We start from the raw sequence: 26,977 nt of genomic DNA, 5'->3' as shown, positions 1-26,977 counted from the left end.
CCTCGTTGAGGAAGATTTTAGTTCCTCTCAAGTTCTTGTCTCTCTCCAGAACAGCCATCTTGTCCTTGAACCTTAGGACCTTGACCACTATCGGCCTGGGTCTGTCACCTGGGCTCGTTACCGTTTTTTCAGAACTGTGGGCGCAATCCACCTCAATCTTCCTATGATCCATCTGCAGCTTTTCTGTGATAATTTTCCTCACTTTGTCCCTAGACTCCATCCAGGTCTCAAGTGGAGACTCTCCACAACATTGCTATTCCTCCCGGATTGTCCCTCGATAGTCTGTTTTCCCAGTCACCTGTAATAATGATTCACAGACAGTTCTGTCATCTCATGTGGACTAACAGTTTGTTGTCATCTTGCTGCAAGTCTCTTTCATGACATACACCTCTCCCTGGAAGAACTGCAAACTGTTCTTAAAGTGTAGGACCTCTGGTCAGATCGCCCATTCTTTTGTTAGTTGAGTCCACCAGTTTTGGACAAATCATTTGAAGCAATTTTCCTGTTGCTGTAATAATTGCTTGGACATCTTGTTGATTTAGAAGATCACGCACCTGTGTTAGCAAAACACTGTCCTCTCCATTACTCCAACCTTCTTTAAATTTGTGCGGCACGATGGTAGCAATGTAGGCTAATGCTGGTACTTCACAGGGTTCCAGCCAACACAGCTTGCAGGGCCGACAGAAATAGTAACAAAGAGTAGGTCCCAGCCACAAACGCTAAGTGGGGTTTATACGCTAAGTAACTCATGCACAATGGGAGCCAAAATTCTAGTATTTTGACATTCTCATTCATAAAAACACATTTAGCAATGCAATTCAATCTGCAGTGAGCAATGAAGGGAGATAGATAATTACGGTATCCATGGGGCTGTGGCTGGAAAGTGTTCAGGGGCAGAGGGTTACTATAATACCATACCAACCCTCTATGAACAGGAGTGTTCCTGGACAGGAGTGTTCCTGGACAGGACATGTGATCAAGAAAAACTGTCCATGAACATATGATATGATACAATTTATTGTCCTACGGTGATATTTGACCTGGAAAATTAAAGTGTGCTGCTGCTTCCACATAAATAAATCGATACATACATACAGTTGAAGCAGGAAGTTTACATACACATAGGTTGGAGTCATGAAACCTTGTTTTTCAACCACAAGGCAATGCTACCAAATACTAATTGAGTGTATGTAAACTTCTGACCCATTGGGAATGTGATGAAAGAAATAAAAGTAGAAATAAATCATTCTCTCTACTATTATTCTGACATTTCACATCCTTACAATAACGTGGTGATCCTAACTGACCTAAGACGGGGAGTTTTTACTATGATTAAATGTCAGGAATTGTGAAAAACTGAGTTTAAATGTATGAGGGCATAAACTGGGTCAAGACGCCAGCAGAGTAAGTAGACCTTCATGTAGTAAAATAAATGTTACAAATAAATAAATCAATAAAAGACACTTTTAAAAGCACATTACTGAACACTAGTGAGACTCATGTCACCTACGGTAGGCCGACAGTATATTTAAACCCGATAAAACTTGTTGCAGCTAAAATGTAGTTGAAATAAGCATCTGCATGTTTACCTGGCATGGATCGTTCGTCGCCCTCTTCAACCCCGCCAATGCCGCCTGATTCTCCGCCAATGACGTGACTCTCAGCCAATAATTACATTTAGAGGATTGGAGCAATCTAAATTCATATCTAAGGGGAATTTTACGTTAGGGCAAATCTGCTCTGTGAGAATATCTAAGTTTTTTTTTACTATAATTATAATGCAGGGTTAATAATAATAACAACAATAATGATAGCTTTGGAAATAAGGATGCATAATGAAAAGAAAATTACATGTGCAAAATATGGTGGTATATAGTTTTAACCAATTTTCTTTAACCAATTTTGGTCTTCAATGCGGGGCCAATAGACAAGTTCCTTGTTTTATTTATTTTATAACTGAAAGTGAAACCAACTTTCTATGGCTTAAAAAAAAAACTATATTTTGGAGATGATTTCATTTCAAATAACCGAAAGTCGAAAGTGAGCAATTCTAACGTGGGGTGGCAGGTAGCCTAGTGGTTAAAGGGCTGGGCCAGTAACTGAAAGGTTGCTAGATCGAATCCGTGAGCAGACAAGGTAAAAATCTGTTGTTCTGCCCCTGAACAAGGCAATTAACCCACTGCTCCTAGACTGTCATTGTAAATAAGAATTTATTCTTAACTGACTTGCCTAGTTAAATAAAAGGACATTCTTGAACATGCAATGAGACATTCTTCCTAATTTGTAAATGTAGCCAGTTTGATATTTAGATGATTTATTTCTGATTTTAGATGGAGAGAAACTAAAAGCCCACCGTGCCTATTTTTGGGAAAATCGGCAGTCGACATGTCAAGTGAAATTTCCCCATTGAGTTAGATAGAGTTCAGTGTGTCAAATCGGAGGGCCTGTTGTCCGGACCTCTGGCAGCCTCTATGAGGGTGCCACAAGGTTCAATTCTCGGGCTGACTATTTTCTCTGTAAATATTAATGTCGCTCTTACTGCTGGTGATTCTCTGATCCACCTCTACGCAAACAACACCCTTCTGTATACATCTGGCCCTTCTTTAGACACTGTGCTAACAAACCCCCAAACGAGCTTCAACGCCATACAACACTCCTTCCGTGGCCTCCAACTTCTCTTAAATGCTAGTAAAACTAAGTGCATGCTCTTCAACCGATTGCTGCCCGCACCCTTTACAAAATAGCCCCAACACTCTACTCTGCAAATTGGATGTAGTCTATCACAGTGCCATCCGTTTTATCACCAAAGCCCCATATACCACCCACCACTAGGACCTGTATGCTCTCGTTGGCTGGCCCTCACTACATATCCGTCGCCAAACCCACTGGCTCCAGATCATCTATACGTCTTTGCTATGTAAAGCCCCGCCTTATCTCAGCTCACTAGTCACCATAGCAACACCCACCCGTAGCACGCGCTCCAGCAGGTATATTGCACTGGTCATCCCCAAAGCCAACACTTCCTTTGGCCGCCTTGCCTTCCAGTTCTCTGCTTCCAATGAAATGAACGAATTGCAAAAATCTCTGAAACTGGAGTCTTATACCTCCCTCTCTAAGCATCAGCTGCCTGAGCAGCTTACCGATCACTGTACCTGTAAATAGTACACCCGACTACCTCACCCCCATATTATTACTTACCCTCTTGCTATTTTGCACCCCAGTATCTCTACTTGCACATCATCATCTACATATCTATCACTCCAGTTTTAATGCTAAATTGTTATTATTTTTGCCTCTAGGGCCTATTTATTGCCTACCTCCCTACTCTTCTACATCTACACACACTGTACATAGATTTTTCTTTTCTTTTGTGTATTTGACTGTATGTTTGTTTATGTGTAATTTATCTTGGACAGGTCGCAGTTGTAAATGAGAACTTGTTCTCAACTGGCCTACCTGGTTAAATAAAGATGATTATTTTTTATTTTTTTGGTATTTACCCAAGTTCTCTCTTAACTCCAGGACCACCAACAGTTTTTGTGGTTGTTGGCTGATGCAGGACTCTAGTGCCAGAGGAGAGACTCTCAGACTGAAAACGCCTCCATTAATTGCCACAGTTTAGACTACCGGTAGATCAGCGTTCCAACTCCACCTTGTGATGGTGTGGTGCAATGACAGAATGCCACCATCTACCACTAACGGTCACGGCATAAGCTCAAAACTTTTCTAGGAAGAACCACTGTACCTCTGCTGCAGAGGACAAGTTCATTACAGTTATCTGCAGCTCAGATTGCAGCCCAAATAAATGCTTCACAGAGTTCAAGTAACAGACACATCTCAACATCAACTGTTCAGTGGAGACTGCTTGAATCAGGCCTTCAAGGTCAAATTGCTGCAAAGAAACCACTACTAAAGGACACCAATAATAAGAAGAGACTTGCTTGGGCCATGTCACATGAGCAGTGGACATTAGACCAGTGGAAATCTGTCCTTTGGTCTGATGAGTCCAAATGTAAGATTTTTGGTTCCAACCGCGATGTCTTTGTGAAATGCAGAGTAGGTGAACGAATGATCTCCGCACGTGTGGTTCCCACTGTGAAGCATGGAGGAGGTGTGATGGTATGGGGGTACTTTGCTGGTGACACTGTCTGTGATTTATTTAGATTTCAAAGCACACTTAACCAGCATGGCTACCACAGCATTCTGCAGCAATATGCCATCTTATCTGATTTGTGTTTAGTGGGACTATAATTTATTTTCAACAGGACAATGACCCAACACACCTCCAGGCTGTGTAAGGGCTATTTGACCAAGAAGGAGAGTAATGGAGTGCTGCATCAGAAGACCTGGCCTCCACAATCACCCGACCTCAACCCAATTGAGATGGTTTGGAATGAGAGTTGAAGGAATGAGAGTTTGGACTGCAGAGTGAAGGAAAAGCAGCCAACAAGTGCTCAGCATATGTGGGAACTCCTTCAAGACTTCCTCATGACGCTGGTTGAGAGAAAGCCAAGATGTGCAAAGCTGTCATCAAAGCAAAGGGTGGCTGAATCTCAAACATAAAATATATTTTGACTTGTTTAACACTTGTTTGGTTACTACATGATTCCGCATGTGTTAGTTCATAGTTGTGATGTCTTCACTATTATTCTGTAATGTTAAACATAGTAAAAAAAAAAAGAAAAACCCTTGAATGAGTAGGTGTGTCCAAACTTTTTATTGGTGATTTAAGGCCTACTGGCCAGGCTCCAATCCTACCTCGGTGTCTCTTTTACTGTTTAGACATTTTATTGACAGGGGGGACAAAGGAATGTTTGTATATGTTCAGCCTGCATATAGGCAACCTATAACACCACCCTAATGGCATCAGCTGAAAATCTCTGTTCAGTACATGTGGGGTACGATATGACCTTTCTGGACCTTTTCTGACCCGTCTTATGATGGTCTGCTCGAAAATGTCCTGTATAGACCTGTGATACACAACCATACATTTTATACACAGACTTTCAAAAGTGAAATCAATCACGTCTAAAGACATGATACACAGTGACACATACTTGCCAGGATGACCATGTCCATGCCCCAGAATATACTCATGATCCAGCCCACCATGACGATGGCCGTGAGGATCTGGATGAAGGCTGCTGCGATGTTCAGCCAGAACACACAGCACATGTGGCGGTCGGGCAGGTCCGTCCGCGCTCCGCACAGCACCGTGAAGGCCGACACGAATGTACCTGCGGAGAGAAGACGCAGGTGTAAAGGCGCACGGACACACACACACACACACACACACACACACACACAAAATATTAGGACTCTGATGATCAAAGAGAGAGGGAACAGGTCAAAGGAAGTTTCAAATACAATATTAATTCACATGCAGCAGTGCAACACTATGTAAACTGACTTATGGCCCAAAACATTGTCCAGTCGATTAGGAAAAGGTTCAATAATATGCTTGAATTATACCAAAGCTGGTTTACTCTGTCGAGGTCAATGGCGGCAGTATAGTGAGCATGTTTGTGCCTATGGTGATCTGAACCAAACCTCATACAGGGTCATTTATTTGAAGTGTTTACAGAATCTGAAATGTTCTCAATGGTTAAATGCCAGACCTCTAAATCAATGTTACTTTCGCAAAAGAAAAAACAACAACATCCAAAGGAAGTGAACAAATAAATATTCTCCCATTTTCCCACTATGTTTCATTTGAATCTGTCTTATCAAATGAGACATATAATTAATCATACTGGAGATTCCAATGAGACACAGAGTAAGTACACTGCCAGAGATCTGCCTCCCCTTCCCTTTAAAACGGGCCAATCAGGCTAAGAATAGCCTCCACATTTCCTCTGTAGGCAGATAAACATGATTTACAGGGAAAGAGTTCAACAATCAACAGACAGCAGCAGGGGACTAGCAGTCCTTGTGTTCACTGTTCCTGTGCCAAGTTTGGCTTGTTCAGATGAGACCATTTCATAATTGCATCAGAATGGTAGGTTCAATTTTACACAACATCCAATTTAGGAGAACTATACTTAACAGACTTGTGAAATGCTCTTTAATTGATTGATATAAGGATTTCATCCAAATAATTTAGAGGGTTATGTACAGTGCCTTGCGAAAGTATTCGGCCCCCTTGAACTTTGCGACCTTTTGCCACATTTCAGGCTTCAAACATAAAGATATAAAACTGTATTTCTTTGTGAAGAATCAACAACAAGTGGGACACAATCATGAAGTGGAACGACATTTATTGGATATTTCAAACTTTTTTAACAAATCAAAAACTGAAAAATTGGGCGTGCAAAATTATTCAGCCCCCTTAAGTTAATACTTTGTAGCGCCACCTTTTGCTGCGATTACAGCTGTAAGTCGCTTGGGTTATGTCTCTATCAGTTTTGCACATCGAGAGACTGACATTTTTTTCCCATTCCTCCTTGCAAAACAGCTCGAGCTCAGTGAGGTTGGATGGAGAGCATTTGTGAATAACAGTTTTCAGTTGTTTCCACAGATTCTCGATTGGATTCAGGTCTGGACTTTGACTTGGCCATTCTAACACCTGGATATGTTTATTTTTGAACCATTCCATTGTAGATTTTGCTTTATGTTTTGGATCATTGTCTTGTTGGAAGACAAATCTCCGTCCAGTCTCAGGTCTTTTGCAGACTCCATCAGGTTTTCTTCCAGAATGGTCCTGTATTTGGCTCCATCCATCTTCCCATCAATTTTAACCATCTTCCCTGTCCCTGCTGAAGAAAAGCAGGCCCAAACCATGATGCTGCCACCACCATGTTTGACAGTGGGGATGGTGTGGTCAGGGTGATGAGCTGTGTTGCTTTTACGCCAAACATAACGTTTTGCATTGTTGCCAAAAAGTTCAATTTTGGTTTCATCTGACCAGAGCACCTTCTTCCACATGTTTGGTGTGTCTCCCAGGTGGCTTGTGGCAAACTTTAAACGACACTTTTTATGGATATCTTTAAGAAATGGCTTTCTTCTTGCCACTCTTCCATAAAGGCCAGATTTGTGCAATATACAACTGATTGTTGTCCTATGGACAGTGTCTCCCACCTCAGCTGTAGATCTCTGCAGTTCATCTAGAGTGATCATGGGCCTCTTGGCTGCATTTCTGATCAGTCTTCTCCTTGTATGAGCTGAAAGTTTAGAGGGACGGCCAGGTCTTGGTAGATTTGCAGTGGTCTGATACTCCTTCCATTTCAATATTATCGCTTGCACAGTGCTCCTTGGGATGTTTAAAGCTTGGGAAATCATTTTGTATCCAAATCCGACTTTAAACTTCTTCACAACAGTATCTCGGACCTGCCTGGTGTGTTCCTTGTTCTTCATGATGCTCTCTGCGCTTTTAACGGACCTCTGAGACTATCACAGTGCAGGTGCATTTATACGGAGACTTGATTACACACAGGTGGATTGAATTTATCATGATTAGTCATTTAGGTCTACATTGGATCATTCAGAGATCCTCACTGAACTTCTGGAGAGAGTTTGCTGCACTGAAAGTAAAGGGGCTGAATAATTTTGCGCACCCAATTTTTCAGTTTTTGAATTGATAAAAAAGTTTGAAATATCCAATAAATGTCGTTCCACTTCAAGATTGTGTCCCACTTGTTGTTGATTCTTCACAAAAAAATACAGTTTTATATCTTTATGTTTGAAGCCTGAAATGTGGCAAAAGGCCGCAAAGTTCAAGGGGGCCGAATACTTTCGCAAGGCACTGTATGTGAGAATGAACATGACAGATCAGTTGATTTTAGACTGACTTGACAAGCTGCTTAATTGCTGTCCTTTTCAAATCAAGGTTATATCCTACTGGAAATTCGTCCATACCATACTGATCTAGAGATAATCAAATTATGCCATGGTGAGAGATGATGCAAAATTGTCTCCTCTCAGTAATTATAAATATGAACAACAAATCCTCTGACAGGCCCAGTGCAGCCAAAAACAAGATTTTCCTGTGTTTTATATACTCTGTAATGTCCCCCCCCCACGACCAGAAAATGCACCTAGCCTCAAAACAACCCTTTTTATCCCTTTTGTTTTTACACTGCTGCTACTTGCTGTTTAGCTATGCATAGTCACTTTACCCCTACCTACATGTACAAATTACCTCAACTAACCTGTACCCCCGCACATTGACATGGTACCGGTACCCCTGTATATAGCCTCGTTGTTTTTATTTTATTGTGTCATTTTTTACTTTAGTTAATTTTGTAAATATTTTCTTAACCCCATTTTCTTAAAACTGCATTGTTGGTTAATCTCAGTAAGGTCTACTCCTGTTGTATTCGGAGCATGTGACAGATACAATTGGATTTGTTTTGATTAGATTTAATTAGTACAGGCCAATTCCACATAACCATACATTTCAATGCACGAGGACTACTTTTAACAATTTTCACAGAAAACTTTGCATCTGCACTGCTTAAGTAAATATGCTTTTGTCAAACTTTCAGTGGACATTTTTAAAAGTAGTCCTTGTGCATAGAGTTATATGGTTCGTTAAAATGTGCAATCATTGGTGTTTTGTTTGGAACACATTTTAAAGTGAGAAATCTCAGTGTCAGCATCACTGTTACCATGGAATTGCCCTACAGCATGTGGTCACAGATAGTAAGAGCTTTCTGCAATGACACTTATAATAACATACATCGTTAAAGCTGTCATTAGAACAAAAATTTGGGGTGGCAGGTAGCCTAGTGGTTAGAGTGTTGGACTAGTAACTGAAAGGTTGCTAGATCAAATCCCTGAGCTGACAAGGTACAAATCTGTTGTTCTGTCCCTGAACAAGGCAGTTAACCCACTGTCCCTAGGCCACTTGTTGGAAATTATAATTTTTTCTTAACTGACTTTCCTTGTCAAATAAAATAGGTAAAGACAAGAAACACAAATAAAAGTCCAACCACTGTTGGTGGAATTTCAATCAATAATCTTTGTCACACTGTTTCGCTTGTCTCACCCCTCCAGGTGTTGCCCATTATCCTGTGTTTGTCTGTTGCCCGTGTGTCTTGTCAAGCCTATCAGTGTTTTTCTCTCTAGTCCCTGTTTTCTAGTTTTCCCATATTTTACTATTCTGCCTGCCCTGACCCTGAGCCTTCCTGCCATTCGGTACCTTTCGGACTCTGCTCTGGATTACTGGTCTGAGTCTGCCTGCCCTTGACCTGTCATTTGCTCCCTGTTTTTGTAATAAACTTTTGTAACTGTCTGCATCTGGGTCTAATCCTGAGGTCTGATAGTACGAACTGGTGATGACTGACCCTGCAGACTCAGACCAGCTCCGCAACGCCATCTCCTCCCATGGAGCCACCATTAAGAGACATGGGGAGATACTCAGAGGTCTTATGAACTGATTCCAGACATTGGCAGAATGCCATGACTATGCCTTGAATACAGTGCTGAAGCAATTCTGTGGATTATCTATGAGGCCGCCGGCCACGACAGTACCCTCCCAGGCCCCCCAGTAACACTGCTGTCAGCAGTGCGTCTCCCCAGGCCACCCCGGCTTCCCAAGAACCCCGCTTAAGTCCTCCGGAACACTTCGCTGGAGGGTCAGGAACCTGTCGGGTGTTTCTCTCCCAGTGATCCCTCATTTTCGAGCTGCAGCCCTTGTCCTTCCCTAGAGTGTTCAAAGATACAGTATCTCATAACACTAATGTCCGGGAGGGATCTTGCCTGGGCTAGAGTGGGAAAAACAATCTGCCGTGAGTTATCCTGGAGGAGTTCGTGGCTGTGGTGAAAAAGGTTTTTGATTCTCCGTTGTCTGGGAGAGAGGCTGCCTGGAAGTTACTTCAGCTTCACCAAGACTCCCGCAGTGTGGCAGACTATGCGGTTGATGTCTGCGCTTTGGCTGCCGAGAGTGCCTGGAACACAGAGTTCCTGTTCGTCATATTCCTTAATGTATTATCGGAGGAGGATAAGGACGAGCCTGCAGCCCGGGAGCTGCCTACGGATCTCAATTGGCTCATCGCCTTAATCATCGAACGATGGGTGGCTACGGGAACAGGAGGGAGAGGAGGTCTGATTCCAGTCCCAATCGCTCGCCAAAGGATCCCACCTTGCCTCCGAGGAACTCCGGAAGTCCCCGGCGTCTACGTCTCCGAGGATCCGAGCTTACCCGAGGTCCCCCGAGAGTCTCTGAGGTCTGCCGACTCGCCTTTTTCTGGGCAACTTGGCAGAGCTAGGCTGTTTCCAGCCGAATGCTTATGCTGACTTAACACCCAGGGCTGTCTGTATTGCGGAACTGCCGGTCATTTTGTGTCTACCGGTCCTTTAAATAGACCAGGCTCATCAGTAGTTTATGAGTACTCTGGTATGCCACACTGTGAGTTTTTCTTCTCCACTTATTCGCACCCCTCTCCATGCCAACCTGCTGTTGGGTGACTCAGTCTAAATCTCTCTGGGTTCTCATTGACTCTGGGGCCAACGAGAGTTCCATGGACGCCACCCTGGTGTCTGAGCTAACCCTAACCCACTCAGCCCCTCTTCAGTCCCCTGGACGTTAGAGCACTGGATGGGCACTCCATAGGCAGGGTTACCCACAACACTACTCCTATCCACCTGCGTGTGTCCCGGAACCACAGTGAGTCTATACAGTTTATGCTCATCAAGTCTCCTCAGGTTCCCATGGTATTGGGGTGTTCTTGGCTCTAGCGCCACAGTCCCCTTATCAACTGGACTGTGGGTACTATTGGGGGCTGGAGCCCGATCTGCCATGCCCATCACCTGAAGTCGGCGCAGCCTGTCTCGGGAACATCTTCCTGTGGGCTCGGAAGAAGCCTCTGACCTCTCAACTGTTCCCGTGGTAGTGCCAGGATCTCTGGGAGGTTTTCAGCAAGGCCCGGGCCACTTCGCTTCTTCCGCATCAACCCTATGACTGCAGGATCGACCTTCTCCTGTGCACTACACTACGGCTGTATTTACTGTCGGGTCCGGAGACCAAGGCTATGGAGACGTGCGTCGAGGACTTCCTGGCTGCAGGGGGTATCCATCCTTCTGCCTCCCCCTCGGTGCCCGTGCATCGACTACCTGGGCCTCAATGACATCACGGTTAAAAAAAATGTTACCCGCTACCACTCATCGCATCGGCTTTCGAGCCGCTCCAGGGGACCACTATCTTCTCTAAGTAAGACCTGCAGAAGACCTTCCACCTGGTACAGTTACAGGAAGGTGACGAGTGGAAGACAGCCTTTAACACTGCTAGCGGACACTATGAATACCTGGTGATGCCATTCGGTTTGACCAATGCTCCTGCTCTGTTCCACGCCCTAGTTAATGACGTTCTCAGGGACATGTTGAACCGGTTTGTGTTCCATTACCGCAATGATATCCTCATCTTTTCCCGCTCAGTTTAAGAACCCGTTCTCCATGTCCGACAAGTCCTCCAGCGTCTCCTGGAGAACCAGCTGTTTACCAAAGCCGAAATGTGCGACTTCCATTGTCCTTCCTTGGATACATCATCGCTGCTGGGAATGTGCAGATGGATCTGGGAAACGTGAGCGCTGTGGGGGCCTGTCGGACCCTGGCCTTTGTGCGACAACACTTTTGGTGGCCCATCATAGTTCCGGATGTCTCCGCTTTCGCCTACACTGTCTGTGCTCAGAACTAGAGGTCGACCGATTAATCGGAATGGCCGATTAATTAGGGCCGATTTCAAGTTTTCATGACAATCGGAAATCGGTATTTTTGGGCACCGATTTGCCAATTTCTTTTTCTTTTTTCTTTTTTTAAATAGCTTTATTCAACTAGGCAAATCAGTTAAGAACACATTCTTATTTTCAATGACGGCCTAGGAACGGTGGGTTAACTGCCTCGTTCAGGGGCAGAACGACAGATTTTCACCTTGTCAGCTCGGGGGATCCAATCTTGCAACCTTACAGTTAACTAGTCCAACACAATAACGACCTGCCTCTCTCTCGTTGCACTCCACAAGGAGACTGCCTGTTACGCGAATGTGGTAAACCAGGGTAAGTTGCTAGCTAGCATTAACCTCATCTTATAAAAAACATTCAATCATAATCACTAGTTAACTACACATGGTTGATGATATTACTAGATATTATCTAGCGTGTCTTGCGTTGCATATAATCTGACTGAGCATACAAGCATACAAGTATCTAAGTATCTGACTGAGTGGTGGTAGGCAGGAGCAGGCGCGTAAACATTCATTCAAACAGCATTTTCATGCGTTTTGCCAGCAGCTCTTCATTGTGCATCAAGCATTGTGCTGTTTATGACTTCAAGCCTATCAACTCCCAAGATGAGGTTGGTGTAACCGAAGTGAAATGGCTAGCTAGTTAGCGCGTGCTAATAGCGTTTCAGACGTCACTCGCTCTGAGCCTTCTAGCCTTCTCGCTCTGAGCCTTCTACTTCGATGGTGGCTGTTGTCGATGTGTTGCTGGTTCGAGCCCAGGGAGGAGCGAGGAGAGGGACGGAAGCTATACTGTTACACTGGCAATACTAAAGTGCCTATAAGAACATCCAATAGTCAAAGGTATATGAAATACAAATCGTATAGAGAGAAATAGTCCTATAATTCCTATAATAACTACAACCTAAAACTTATTACCTGGGAATATTGAAGACTAAAAGTAACCACCAGCTTTCATATGTTCTCATGTTCTGAGCAAGGAACTGAAACGTTAGCTTTCTTACATAGCACATATTGCACTTGTACTTTCATCTCCAACACTTTGTTTTGCATTATTTAAACCAAATTGAACATGTTTCATTATTTACTTGAGGCTAAATTGATTTGATTGATGTATTATATTAAGTTAAAATAAGTGTTCATTCAGTATTGTTGTAATTGTCATTACTTTAAAAAAATATATATATTAAAAAAATAAAATAAAATAAATAAATAAAAAATAAAATAAAAAAATCGGCCGATTAATCGGTATCGGCTTTTTTGGTCCTCCAATAATCGTTATCGGCGTTGAAAAATCATATTCGGTCGATCTCTAATCAGAACAAGACCCCTCTGCCTGCCCTTGACCTGTCGTTTGCCTGCCCCCTGTTTTTGTAAACTTTTGTTACTTCGAACTGTCTGCATTTGGGTCTTATCCTGAGGTCTAATACTCTCCTCTGTTTCTGTCTCTGTTCCTGTCTCCCTCTCTCACCAAAGCCCCTTTTCACTCAACCCCCACCCCATTCCTCCCCCGCCCACCCCTGCACAGAGTCTGTGTGTGGAGTGAGACAGGGGGATGGTGAGTGTCATCGTCCTCATGCATTAAGCCGCTGATGAATGTAATTTTCTCAAGCGTTCACACTTAGTGCCCACTGAAAAAGTGGGAGGTTAATTATCCTGTTTAGTCCTTGTTTTTGACGACAAGAGAGAAATAGAAAACTCTCACTGCGAGTGGCCTTGGAAGGGACCACTTGTGACAGAATTAGAGGGGAACTCATCTGAGCTGAAGAAGCAGAGAGAGAGAGAGAGAGAGAGAGAGATAGATAGAGAGAGAGAGAGACAGAGAGAGAGAGAGAGAGAGAGAGAGAGACCTTTTTAAACACTCAAACAATGTCAACAGTACTGAGCACCAATGAGTGTCTCATGTTGTTCCACACTTCAGTCCAGGTGCTAATTTGTTGGATAATCTAAAAAGCTTGTCCTTCATGATTTCAATCTGCTCGTCTGTGCTATTCAAAGCATTGTTTTTCACTTTTATGATTGAACATTGTTCATGGTGTAGTTTCAGAATGATTCAAAAAGGTCATTTCCACACAACATTTAGATACCCTGTCTTTGTAAAGTAAATCTACTAATGCTCGTGTGGCACCAAATAAATTAAGAAACTCGATTCTAGCCAAAGGCCCTAAAGAGTTCACAGGCTGGTATTTACTAACCCATACAGAAACAGAAAACTGGATATGCCGAGATTGAAATAGAAAATGACCTCTGCTAAATTTAACCTTGGCTAAAAACATACTCCCCCTGCCTCACAACAACCGCCCCCCATCCCTTCTCCAATCCCATCCTCACTCACTCACTCACTCACTCACTCACTCACCACCACCACCACCACTCACTCACTCACTCACTCACCACCACTCACTCACCACCACTCACTCACCACCACTCACCACCACCACCACCACCACTCACTCACCACCACTCACCACCACCACCACCACCACCACCACCACCACCACCACCACCACCACCACCACCACCACCACCACCACCACCACCACCACCACTCACCACCACCACCACCACCACCACCACCACCACCACCACCACCACCACCACCACCACCACCACCACCACTCACTCACTCACTCACTCACTCACTCACTCACTCACTCACTCACTCACTCACTTACTCGGCCCTAGCCTTTTTTGGGGACCCAAGTGAAATTTTGTTCTGAGCATCAACAAAAAAATGTGACCACCCCGTCTCGACAATGGAGAGAAGAAAATGACATTTTGGAGTTCATTTCTTGCAATTCTACACATTATGCCATGGAATGTAGAGAAAATGTTTGTGTTAAAGCAAGTTTGCTGCAATTCTACACATTTTGGCATGGGGCAGAGGGAAGATTTTAGAAATTTTATAACAAATTTCATGCAATTCTACTCATTTTGCCATGAGGTGGCTTTTCTACTCAATTTGCCATATAGTGGAGAGAAATGTTTGCAGTTTTGAATACGATATCTGAGTGAGTGTGACGAACAAAATCAATGCCACCCCCCTCCTCGACGGTAATTTGACAATGGTTACTACAAGTTTAGATAGCTGGCAAGACTAACTTACCAATCTAAAAAATGTTAGCTGACATGGGCTAATTGAGTCATATAGCATATAACTAGTGGACGGTTAACTTGCATCAAAGCAAAACCCCACATTCAGTACGGTCTGTGCCTACCTGTGTTTCTGATCCCTAGACGCTAACAAACTGTGTATGACAGCTAGATAACAGTCTCTCTCTGTGTGTGTGTGTGTGTGTGTGTGTGTGTGTGTGTGTGTGTGTGTGTCTGGCAGACATGGGATTAGCATTGAGGTTGGGCACATGGGAGATGTGTAGCCTGTCATGATGGCACTATTGTCAAAGTCTTTCCAGCATGCAGACCGGAAATTGAAAATGTGTGCTTAAGTGACCTCAATTTATGATTTTTATAAAATGACACAAGCTCAAGGACAAGTGCAGCATGCACTCTGGGCATGTGACAGCAGCGCAGGTGCTACAATGTATGACTAATCTAATTTGATTAGTTTGAATAGCCAGAATCTAGAACAGATACACTCTTAGAAAAAAGGGTTCTTCAGATGCCCCAAAGGAGAAAGAACCCTTTTAGGTTCCATGGTGAACACTCTGTGGAAATGGTTTTACATGGAACCCAAAAGAGTTCTACCTGGAACTAAAAGGGTTCTACTTGGAACCAAAAAAATGGTTCTTCAAAGGGTTCCCCTATTCGGGCAGCCAAAGAACCCTTTTAAGTTCTACATAGTACCTTTTTTTACGAACAGTTTAGGGATTCAGTTTGAATTAAATTATATTAGATTGATTGACTGTGCTTGAAAAAACAGTATCCAAATATCACATCAACTCTATTCATCTGTTGCAATTGTGGTGGGTTGTAGAATATTTCTGCATTCACAAGTGCGAAAACCTGGCAAGAAACACCTTTCTCCCATTGGTATTAGACCGCACTTTATCAAGGGCATGGAGCTGCTTGTTTACAATGAAGTAAACTCTAACAGGCTGACCACACCGCTAGCGTCGCGAGCGTTGCAAAATAAATGTAGAAATCTATGTTATTCAATTATTGCACCCACACTGCTTGCGTTTGCCAACGAGCGTCTGCGTAGCCAAGGGCTAAAATAGAAATCAGTTCTATTTCTGATACAGATCGCGCTGCAAGTCCTTCCTCTCCCATCTCCTAATTGGTTTATAGAAGCAGGTACCCACGTGCCATCTCCTCAATTGAAAGACGAACGAGGTCAGTGGCGGTAATGCACCTAATTTATGAAAGTTGCCAATCGCAATATAAAGTCAAGAGAAGAAAAAGCGTGGAAGGAAGAGAGTTGACTAGAAACGATTCGGTTGACCGGTTTGTGTGTGGATTAATTGGCGGCGTAGAGGACCTTGTGCATTTCAGGTAAAATAACAACTCAATGTTTATATCCCAGGACAAATTAGCTAGCAACAACAAGCTAGCTAAATAGGACAAATTAGCAAGCAAGTGCAAGCTAACTAGCTAAATTGCCATGAATGTTTAATGCTTTTCGACCTGTCCTCAAATGAATATAATTGGTTCAGAGTTTGTTTTGATATTTTGTGTCGTGGTCACCTTTGGTGTGGGGGAAAAAATACATGTGCGCTCGATGGGTTCCGTGTTAGGGAGAGACTTGAACCGTCTCTGAGGTTTGATTTTAAAACATTCCCATTGAATAATAGTTCTTATTGATATTAATTTGTCAACACTCAACCAAGATCACAAATACACATGACACTGAAACAGCAGGGGTAGCCTATTGTCTACTTCTAAATAAACCCACGTTATTCTCTTTTCCAAACCAAGACACAAAGCCATTCTGGAAGTTCAGTCAACACAATTAGAGACTGGGGGAGGATATCAAGATGTCCTCATGCAGCCCGACGCTTGTGCATCATATGATGGATCTCTGCTCTTATGAATCATTTTGCGATGTCTACCCAGACCTCATTTTCCTCTGTTTTCAGTAATGGAAATGTGCATGTGTCTGGATGGAGCTGATTAAGTTGCTTCTGGGAAGGAAGGCTCACGTTTATTGCTTAGAGGGGGTTTGTCATTAATCATCCAGCACTTACTCTGACACGTCACTGTAACCACTCACCACGTACGGCAATTTGTTCTGGCCCAATGTATTTACATTTCTGATGGCCACCGGGTTTCTGTACAGTATTAAAGCAGGATGGATGGTAGAGATGGAAGACGTGTGTCTGATGGTGTCTTACTCATCTAAAGGGTGAAACATCAATTCTCTGTGCTTCTGTTGGGGTGAGGATCTGTAAGCCAGCTGTGTCACCGGACCAATGCCAAACCAAGCATCTCCATGGCATCGCTCTCTCTCTCTCTTTCATCTCTCTCAGTCCTAATAAAGCTTGTTTACAGTGTGTTAGATGGCCAGTACTGTACTGTAAGATATCCAATGAGTGTACAAAACCATAGGAACACATTTCTAACATTGAGTTGCAACCCCTTTTGCCCTGAGAACAGCCTCTATCTGTCGAGGCATGACCTACAAGGTGTCGAAAGCATTCCCCAGGAATGTTGGCCCATGTTAACTCCAATGCTTCCAACAGTTGTGTCAAGTTGGCTGGATGTCCTATAAGTGGTGGACCATTCGGGAAACTTTTGAGCCTGAAAAACTCAGCAGCGCTGTAGTTCTTGACACATTCAAACGGGTGCGCCTTGCACCTACTACCATACCCTGTTCAAAGGCACTTAAATATTTTGTCTTACCCATTCACCCTATGAAAGGAACCCATACACAATCCATGTCTTGTCTCAAGGCTTAAACATCCTTCATTGAACAGTCCCCCCCCTTCATCTAAACTGATTGAAGTGGATTTAACAAGTGACATCAATAAAGGATCATAGCTTTCACCTGGATTCACCTGGTCAGTCTTTGCTATGGAAAGAGCAAAAAAATGTGTTGTACAATCAGTGTATGTCCTACTGTGTTCACTCAAGTCATGGCTCATATTCTATGCAGGTCTACCATCTTGGGTTTAAAAATGTGAGTGGTTGTTTAAGGTGTATACAATTAGCTTTTCCAAAAACAGCCCATAATCTCCCCCTGCTATGCGTCCTACTCCTGCTGAGTGTCACCAGAAAGAAAGGCACAGCCATCCAGAGAGAAGACCTTTAATGGTAGGAACAGCCTTCTGTTCTGGTAGCTCTACCTGCTGTCATGGAAACGGCAGCGTACTACGGGGAGGGAGAGCAATGGGAGTGGTACAATGGGGGCCCTGTAACCATTCAGAAGGCCTTGTGATTAAAGGAGCCAATAACAACTGCTCTGTAACAGGTTAGGGGACAGAGAGAAGTCACACATGGCCTGTTGCTTCTGTGGTTTGACTGTGGTTTTCCTACGTTGTTTTTGATGCTGCCTTTTTAATTTTATGAATCGCATTGTAATGCTTTGCCATTGTCAGAATGCTATTCTATGATGTATCCACAGAAGAAGAAAAAAACACATCCTGTCCAATTTTACAGTGGTCTTCCCATAGTGTGAAAACTAATGGAGAGTGATACAGTACCTCCAACTGTCTCACTTGTTGATCAGATTATAATGGACATCCTCCACAATACCTTCATTGTAAAAGACGGGAAGACACAAAGGTGAAGAAAGGATTTCTTTAATTCTCCATCAAGACCAATAATTAGAACTAATTGTTCTTTCAAATATATTGTGTTTACGTTTACGGAGCTTCATGTAGCCGACAATGAAAACAGGTCTGAACAGTTAAAAAAACAGATACCAAAGTCCAATGTTTCCATTGGCATATCTTTGAAGGGTATTCCTATGACTAGTCATTGATCTTGAAACTGAATTCAATTTGGACCAGCCTCGCCAAACAGATAAGGATCACATGGGACGAAAGCCAATGCTATTTCCCTCAACCAATGAATCCCCATCCCTCTGTCCACAGTCCCAGTCACACTATCTGGTCTCACTCTAAAGCCTAATTTCTCTCTCTAGAAAGCTGCTGGTGGAAGGTGCTGACAAACAAGCTAGCAGATATTAATTTCTTTCTTCAGTTCAGCAGAGGATTTTTTTTCAATTATAGCCGTATCAAATCCAGTGCCAATTAACGAGATTTCATTTCACTTAATTTGGCACACAGCACATGCCACTAGCAATTACAGTAAACACAAGGAGAGGGTGTGTTAGATATGGCTCACTGACTGTAGAGGGGAGGAGATGTCTCTTTGTATTTAGCACTCAGCTACTGTACATTACTACTTTCTAACCGCTCTCTGTTCCTCATCTCAGGTGCTGATGTCACAGACGCCCAATTTGACCAGTCAGAATCTGGCCCTAAGAAATATCCCTCCTTCCTAATAAAACAAAAAGCTGCTACTTAAAAACAGCTTTGCCCAGCACCTGTGAATGCATTTATTTTCTCTCAGTCGTGGGACTAGTGGAAATCCCAGTTGACGTGATGGCCTTGCAGGGTTGAGGAAGTGTGATGCTGTTTCAGTGTAAATAGGCTAATGAGACAGCAACACTAGCCAGGGTATAGGTCAAACCACAAAATCAAGAATAAGACTGGTGATTGGACAAAACCTGAAGAGACATGGTAGTCACACAGAACCCTCAGCTGCTGCTGGGTGACATGGGAACTGGGAAGGCCTGTTGGCAGCTGGCAGTCTCACACGCAACACTCAGTATAGCCAGTCCTGACTGAGAAGGGAGGAAAGCTCTTTTTCACTGGTGTGGATGGCCAGATGATGGACCAGACCACCCACCCCTCGGGTTCCTGAGTGGCACAACGTTCTAAGGCACTGCATCTCAGTGCTTGAGGCGTCACCACAGACACCCTGGTTCGAATCCAGGCTGAATCACAACCGGCTGTGATTGGGAGTCCCATAGTGCGGCGCACAATTGGCCCAGCATAGCCCGGGTTTGGCCGGTGTAGACCGTCATTGTAAATAAAAATGTGTTCTTAACTGACTTGACTAGGTTAAAAAATACTATAAAGAATAAATAAACATTTTTAAAAAATACTAATGAAAGCCACAAAAAATATAAAGAATTACATCTGGGCCAGCCAGGAACATAATGACATTACTGGGATGCCACGGATATGCCACATGGAGAGACACATTTATAGTGTTACACACTCAGTACTATAGACTCCCTAGGCCTAGTCCCCACAAAGACAGCCCAAAGAGGACAAGTCATAGTACTCGGGCCATGGATAGTGTCGCATAAAAGGGCAATCAATAACTGTGGTCAATAACCATGGATACATGAATCTGAAAGGAATCTAAGAAAGACTGTGTGTAGCTCCGTCTGGCTCTATTGAAACAGATACTGAATAGAAATACTGTATGATCAAATAATAACAGTGACTCAGTCAGTGAATGGCACTGGCAGTGAATAGCAGAGTAGGCCTAGTTCACTTTTCTAACGAGGGCCGAGCAGCTCCTGGCTCCTCTCCTTTCAGATGTGCCTGCTATGAAAGGGATATGTGGGGCCTGGGCTCCACAGGATTCATTAGGTTTAGGGCAGGATAGTGTGGAGATCAATGTTATGCTGAAAATGGAAATCACTACTATACAGATCCCATTACTGACTCCCATTAGATCCTCTAACTCCGTTGTCCAGGTTAGAGGTCGAGCGATTATGATTTTTCAACGCCGATACCGATTATTGGAGGACCCCAAAAAAAAGCCGATACCGATTAATTGGCCAATTTTTTACAACATTTATTTGTAATAATGACAATTACAACAATACTGAATGAACACTTATTTTAACTTAATATAATACATCAATAAAATCAATTTAGCCTCAAATAAATAATGAAACATGTTCAATTTGGTTTAAATAATGCTCGTTAAGTGTTGGAGAAGAAGGTACAAGTGCAGTATGTGCCATGTAAGAAAGCTAACGTTTAAGTTAGAGAACATATGAGAACATATGAAAGCTGGTGGTTCCTTATAATATGAGTCTTCAATATTCCCAGGTAAGAAGTTTTAGGTTGTAGTTATTATAGGAATTATAGGACTATTTCTCTCTATACGATTTGTATTTCATATACCTTTGACTATTGGATGTTCTTATAGGCACTTTAGTATTGCCAGTGTAACAGTATAGCCTCCGTCCCTCTCCTCGCCCCTACCTGGGCTCGAACCAGGAACACATCGACAACAGCCACCCTCGAAGCAGTGTTACCCATGCAGAGCAAGGGGAACAACTACTCCAAGTCTCAGAGCGAGTGACGTTTGAAACGCTATTAGCGTGCACCCCGCTGACTAGCTAGCCATTTCACATCGGTTACACCAGCCTAATCTCGGGAGTTGATAGGCTTGAAGTCAAAAACAGCGCAATGCTTGAAGCATTGCGAAGAGCTGCTGGCAAAATGCACAAAAGTGCTGTTTGAATTAATGCTTAGGAGCCTGCTGGTGCTTACCATCGCTCAGTCAGACTGCTCTATCAAATCATAGACTTAATTATAACATAATAACACACAGAAATACGAGCCTTAGGTTATTAATATGATCGAATCCGGAAACTATCATTTCGAAAACAAAACGTTTATTATTTCAGTGAAATACAGAACTGTATGACATGTTACATTGCATAGCCTTCATGTTACATTGCACAACCTTCAATGTTATGTCATAATTAAGTAAAATTCTGGCAAATTAGTTCGCATTGAGCCAGGCGGCCCAAAACGTTGCATTTTCCCTGACTCTGCGTGCAATGAACACAAGAGAAGTGACACAATTTCACCTGGTTAATATTGCCTGCTTACCTTTCTTTTAGCTATATATGCAGGTTAAAAAATATATACTTCTGTGTATTGATTCTAAGAAAGGCATTGATGTTTATGGTTAGGTACACGTTGGAGCAACAACAGACCTTTTTCGCAAATGCGCACCGCATCGATTATATGCAATTCAGGACACGCTAGATAAACTAGTAATATCATCAACCACGTGTAACTAGTGATTATGATTGATTGATTGTTTTTTATAAGATAAGTTTAATGCTAGCTAGCAACTTACTTGGCTTCTTACTGCATTCGCGTAACAATTACGCGTGGAGTGCAATGAGAGGCAGGTGGTTAGAGCATTGGACTAAACTGTAAGGTTGCAAGATAGCATTAAGGTTGCAAGATTGAATCCCGGAGCTGACGAGTTCTGCCCCTGAACAAGGCAGTCAACCAACCGTTCCTAGGCCTTCATTGAAAATAAGAATGTGTTCTTAACTGACTTGCCCCGTTAAATAAAGTTGTAAAAATATAATACAAATTGGCAAAATCGGAGTCCAAAAATTCCGATTTCTGATTGTTATGAAAACTTGAGATTGGACCTAATTAATCGGCCATTCCGATTAATCGGTCGACCTCTAGTCCAGATAGGGTACAGTGGCATCCGTACAAAGACAGAGGCATGCATAGAGGGAACTCCAATTGGGACCTATTGCCAGCCCAGCATCGCCTCTTGACAATTAGGAGATGAGGAAGAGTTGAAGATAACGGAGGAGAGGGAAGAAGGAATATAAAACCAAATTGCAAAATTTATATTAAAAAGCAGTGTTGCAATTACTGAGACTCTAGGGAGAAAGCATCTGACTGAGATTCTCAATGAATTCATCTTAATAGATGTGAAGAGATGAAGGGGAGTAATAGTTTGCTGATGAAATGTCTTTCTAATGTATATATGTATCACTGTTATGATATGCATCTCATAAATGCGTATTAATGAATTACACTATATATATATATACACAAAAGTATGTGGACACCCCTTCAAATTAGTGGATTCGGGCTATTTCGCAAACACCCATTTCTGACAGATGTATAAAATCAAGCACAGTCATGCAGTCTCCATAAACAAACATTGGCAGTAGAATGGCCTTACTGAGAGCTCAGTGACTTTCAAAGTGGCACCGTCATAGGATGTCACTGTAACGGTTCTCGTCTGTCGAAGGAGAAGCGGACCAAAATGCAGCGCGGTGGTTATTCATGTTCTTTAATGAAAAGGAACTCGACATGAAAATAACTAACAATACAAAAACAACAAACGGAACGTGAAAACCTATACAGCCTATCTGGTGACAACAAACACAGAGACAGGAACAATCACCCACGAAATACTCAAAGAATATGGCTGCCTAAATATGGTTCCCAATCAGAGACAACGATAAACACCTGCCTCTGATTGAGAACCACTCCAGACAGCCATAGACTATGCTAGATACCCCCACTAAGCCACACACCCAATACCTAACAAAACCCCAAGACAAAACACACCACAATAAACCCATGTCACACCCTTGCCTGACCAAATAAATAAAGACAAACACAATAAACTTCGACCAGGGCATATGACAGTCACTTTCACAACAAGTCAGTTTGTCAAGTTTCTGCCCTGCTAGAGCTGCCCCAGTCAACTGTAAGGGCTGTTATTGAGAAGTGGAAATGTCTCGGAGTAGCAACGGGTCAGCCGCGAAGTGGTAGGACAAACAAGCTCACAGAACCGGACCACAGAGTGCTGAAGCGCGTAAAAATAATCTCTCCTCGGTTGCAACACTCACTACCGAGTTCCAAACTGCGTTTGTAAGCAACGTCAGCACAAGAGCTGTTTGTCGGGAGTTTCATGAAATGGGTTTCCATGGCCGAGCAGCCGCACACAAGCCTAAGATCCCCGATGCGCAATGCCAAGCGTTGCTCCATTGGACTCTGGAGCAGTGGAAACCCTCTGGAGTGATGAATCCAGATGCCAGGAGAACGCTACCTGCACCAATGCATAGTGCCAACTGTAAAGTTTTGTGGAGGAGGAATAATGGTCTGGGGCTGTTTTTCATGGTTCGGGCTAGGCCCCTTTCGGGAAATCTTAACACTACAGCATATAATGACATTCTAGACAATTCTGTGCTTCCAACTTTGTGGTAACAGTTTGGGGAAGGCCCTTTCCTGTTTCAGCATGACAATGCCCCCATGTACAAAGCGAGGTCCATAAAGAAAGGGTTTGTCGAGATCGGTGTGGAAGAACTTGACTAGCCTGCACAGAGCCCTGACCTCGACTCCATCGAACAACTTTGGGATGAATTGGAACGCCGACTGCGAGCCAGGCCTAATTGCCCAACATCACTGACCGACCTCACTAACGCTCTTGTGGCTGAATGGAAGCAAGTCCCTGCAGCAATGTTCCAACATCTAGTGGAAAGCCTTCCCAGAAGATTGGAGGCTGTTATAGCATCAAAGGGAGGGACCAACTCCACATTAATGCCCATGATTTTGGAATGTGATGATTGACGAGCAGGTGTCCACATGCTTTTGGTCAGGTACTGTGTCTAACAATTTGTATCACTAATTCACTTAATTGTGTATTTTGCTATTGTTTAAAGTTATAGCCTCTCTTTCATGGAAGCCAGTTACCAGAGTTGACACTGGCAAAGAAGGGAACAGTTCTCCACAGAACGCTAACCTAACGTAGCAGGCGAAAAACAAAGGAGAGGAAAAAAACTGTTTGGAGGTTCTCTTCTGCACTGTTCAGTAAATCTGGAGGAGTTGTTAAGATGGAATGTCGTCTTGTTAATATTGGACACAATTTCAGAGAGCAAGCTAGCAAACCTGCCGTAGCTAGCTGCTTCCCAGATATTAGCTAGTGTTATCTAGTGATAATAGAATCTCCAACAAAGTTGACACAAACAAAATTGGTATGTGGAAGTGCCTAAAAAGAAGCTAACCTAAATTCACTCACTTTTGTACATCGCCTTGGTCCGTTCAATTGACCTTATTTTAGCACCCCAAAAACGTTAAACTTCCAGATCAACTGTAATGTCAATACCATTGTAAAGCACAATTTCTCCCCTGTCCAACAAAATAAATGACATGACCTAAACGCTGCCTGTTTCTGCATAATTCAAGAAGACAATGAGCCCCGTCGGGTCTTTTTAAAAATGTCGGGTGGGGAAGCGAAATTGATGCGTGGTAGTGAGAAGGAGAAAATTGTTTTTTTTCCACTCGATCTGTCCAACTTATCACCTTATTGCCTCTAAAATTTAAATAAAACACTATAAAGAGTTTATATAATGTGTCATTACATAACTATTTGAAGGTTTGTGTCGAATTTGAATCGGGTTTTTAGGACAGGGCTAAAGTTATCTTAGAAGTAAACAGCGGCTTTGAGAATGATGATCGCATGCAATGATGACGCAAAAAATTACTAGGTATCCCCCCTTACCCCCGTCACTGTCCATTTCTTGTTTTTAAAGGATGAGAGAAGTGCTACACCTGGTGGAGAGAGATTGTAAGGCAGAAATAGTTGCTTTATGCGTGCTGTACGTTACGACATGACACGTCTTGATGTAACGGAGGGTCCGTTTTTTCAACTTTTTTACAATACTATAGAGCCATTACCATGTCGATCAACGCTTGAATAGAAACCTAGTTCACACCACCGATTTTGAAGTCAACACAGTCGCTACAGTCCCATTAGTTTTCTTTGTAACCTCTTTTGAATGTTGCGGTTGCGCACATTTGTACAGAATGGGGTGAGTTTACGTTATCCCTTGAATATTGAAAGTTTTAGTTAGAGCTTCCTCGAATACTTGCTCAGAAAGCTCAATGTTTTCCAATCGTACACTAATCCGTTTCACCAGGGACTGTAAACAGCTAGGCTCTCATCCAAAAGCGGAAGTTATATCACAGGCTCTTCCTTGTGTTCAGAGGGCACTTTCATTACTGCAGTTTATCTGATGTACTGCCAAAAAGACAATAGAGAAGTTACATTTTTTCTAGTCCAAATAAGACACTTTAGTCATTACCTTTGTGCACAAAATAACAATTTAATTACTAAAATATTTGTTGCAGGGTCCTTTTTTTTTTGCACTCAGAGTGTATGAGTGCATCAAAACTGTGATGTATCATGGGTAAAACGTGACAGACTGACTGATATTGAGTAGTTATTTATGATGCAAGTTGATTTGTAGATTAGTCAGTCTCACCTTGCCTTCAAAGTGGGCTGCAATGTCGAACGCATTAACATTTTATATTAATATCAATGCCTGTCAAGTTTTTGGATGACGCCATTGATGACGTCGTCGCTCCTTCGCTGCTCCATGTACGCACTGAGCGCTTGTGAGCGGACAGAGTAGTCCCAGTAAAACCAGAACGAGCAAGATGGCAGCAACCACTTTTAGTTTTATGGCCTCGCTTTTCTCTTTACTCCTACGCCCAGCAAATGTTACAACCATGTCCCAAGCGTCAGTGGTGCATTCATTACGTCTTGCAACGGAAACTGTTTACAGTTTAAGAACCAACCAGAAGCAAACTGAGCAAATGGAATGAAGGGAGCAAGGACCTACCAGAATTTGTCCAAAATAAAACAGTGTTTTGTTGCAAAACGTTTTAAGTTTGGAGTAAACATTATCTGTTGCAAAACGTTTTCAACAGAATGGCATAATTAATACACCCCGGGTGCGCAAAACGGTGAATTCAGACATTCACAAAAAACAAATAATAATACAACTACAATGATAATATAAACGAATTTGTGATGAATACAAACCTTTTCAAAATGTATGCAAATATTCAGTTCTAAGAAAAACCTAAGAAAAACAGTGGCATATGCTCACTGTATGCTTTCGACAGTTGCTACTTCACATGGTGTTATAAAAAAAGTTGCTAAATCAAAGTGTAAACTCACCTAAACCAGGAACAAAAGTGTTGAGAAATAGGCATATTACTGCTACTGGGAATGGCATGTATGGAATAGCTGCACGCAAAGGTCCTTTCTTCTCTCTTACTTGGACCACAACTCCACTGGTCGAAGAAGTAACTCCCTTTTCATTCATATCGGTGTCTTTCTGGTCCATCTTGAGCATAAAACACGCAAAGTGTGAAATATTTATCACACTGGATGAGCACACCTCTCCAAAGATGACCAACTGAACGAAGTGGACTGACTGTGTGTGTGTGTGTGTGTGTGTGTATGAAGGTAGCACGCAAGCACTGAGTATCTGCTCCTTTACACAGTTTTGTGAACACTGGTGGACTGACTACTTACTGTAGGTTACATAGCCTGATATATTTAAAGCGGCAGTACCCTGCTTGGTGTTTCAAAATATCTACCAATTAATGCCACCGAGACACCAAGAATTAGGCAAATAATAATTAGAATAATAAATAAATACAACAAACAATATTTGCTCTATTTATATTCATATTATGGATGCACAACTAATGGCCTATGGGTAGCAGAAAACACTGAATTTAAAAC

At 42.7% G+C, this 26,977-nt stretch overlaps 1 protein-coding gene across 2 annotated transcripts in view; it reads right to left on the bottom strand.

Annotated features, from left to right (window-relative positions):
* The window catches only part of LOC135557617 (protein stum homolog), a 41,164-nt gene extending 14,422 nt beyond the window's left edge, over positions 1–26,742 (bottom strand). The window contains exons 1-3 of one of the 2 annotated variants that reach the window (XM_064991058.1): positions 26,405–26,742; positions 5,058–5,237; positions 738–4,970 (exon numbers count right to left, since the gene is read on the bottom strand). In XM_064991058.1, the coding sequence (XP_064847130.1) occupies positions 4,936–4,970; positions 5,058–5,237; positions 26,405–26,582 (393 nt within the window). In that variant the 5' untranslated portion in view covers positions 26,583–26,742 and the 3' untranslated portion in view covers positions 738–4,935. Of the gene's footprint in view, positions 1–737; positions 4,971–5,057; positions 5,238–26,404 lie in introns of those variants that run through there. The other variant, XM_064991057.1, reaches the window with a different exon arrangement.
* Positions 26,743–26,977: the final 235 nt, after the last annotated feature.

Source organism: Oncorhynchus masou, chromosome 16, assembly GCF_036934945.1.
Source record: "Oncorhynchus masou masou isolate Uvic2021 chromosome 16, UVic_Omas_1.1, whole genome shotgun sequence".
NCBI lineage: Eukaryota > Metazoa > Chordata > Actinopteri > Salmoniformes > Salmonidae > Oncorhynchus > Oncorhynchus masou.
The sequence above is the reverse complement of the archived record's forward strand: the minus strand, read 5'-3'. Positions and strand labels throughout refer to the sequence as shown.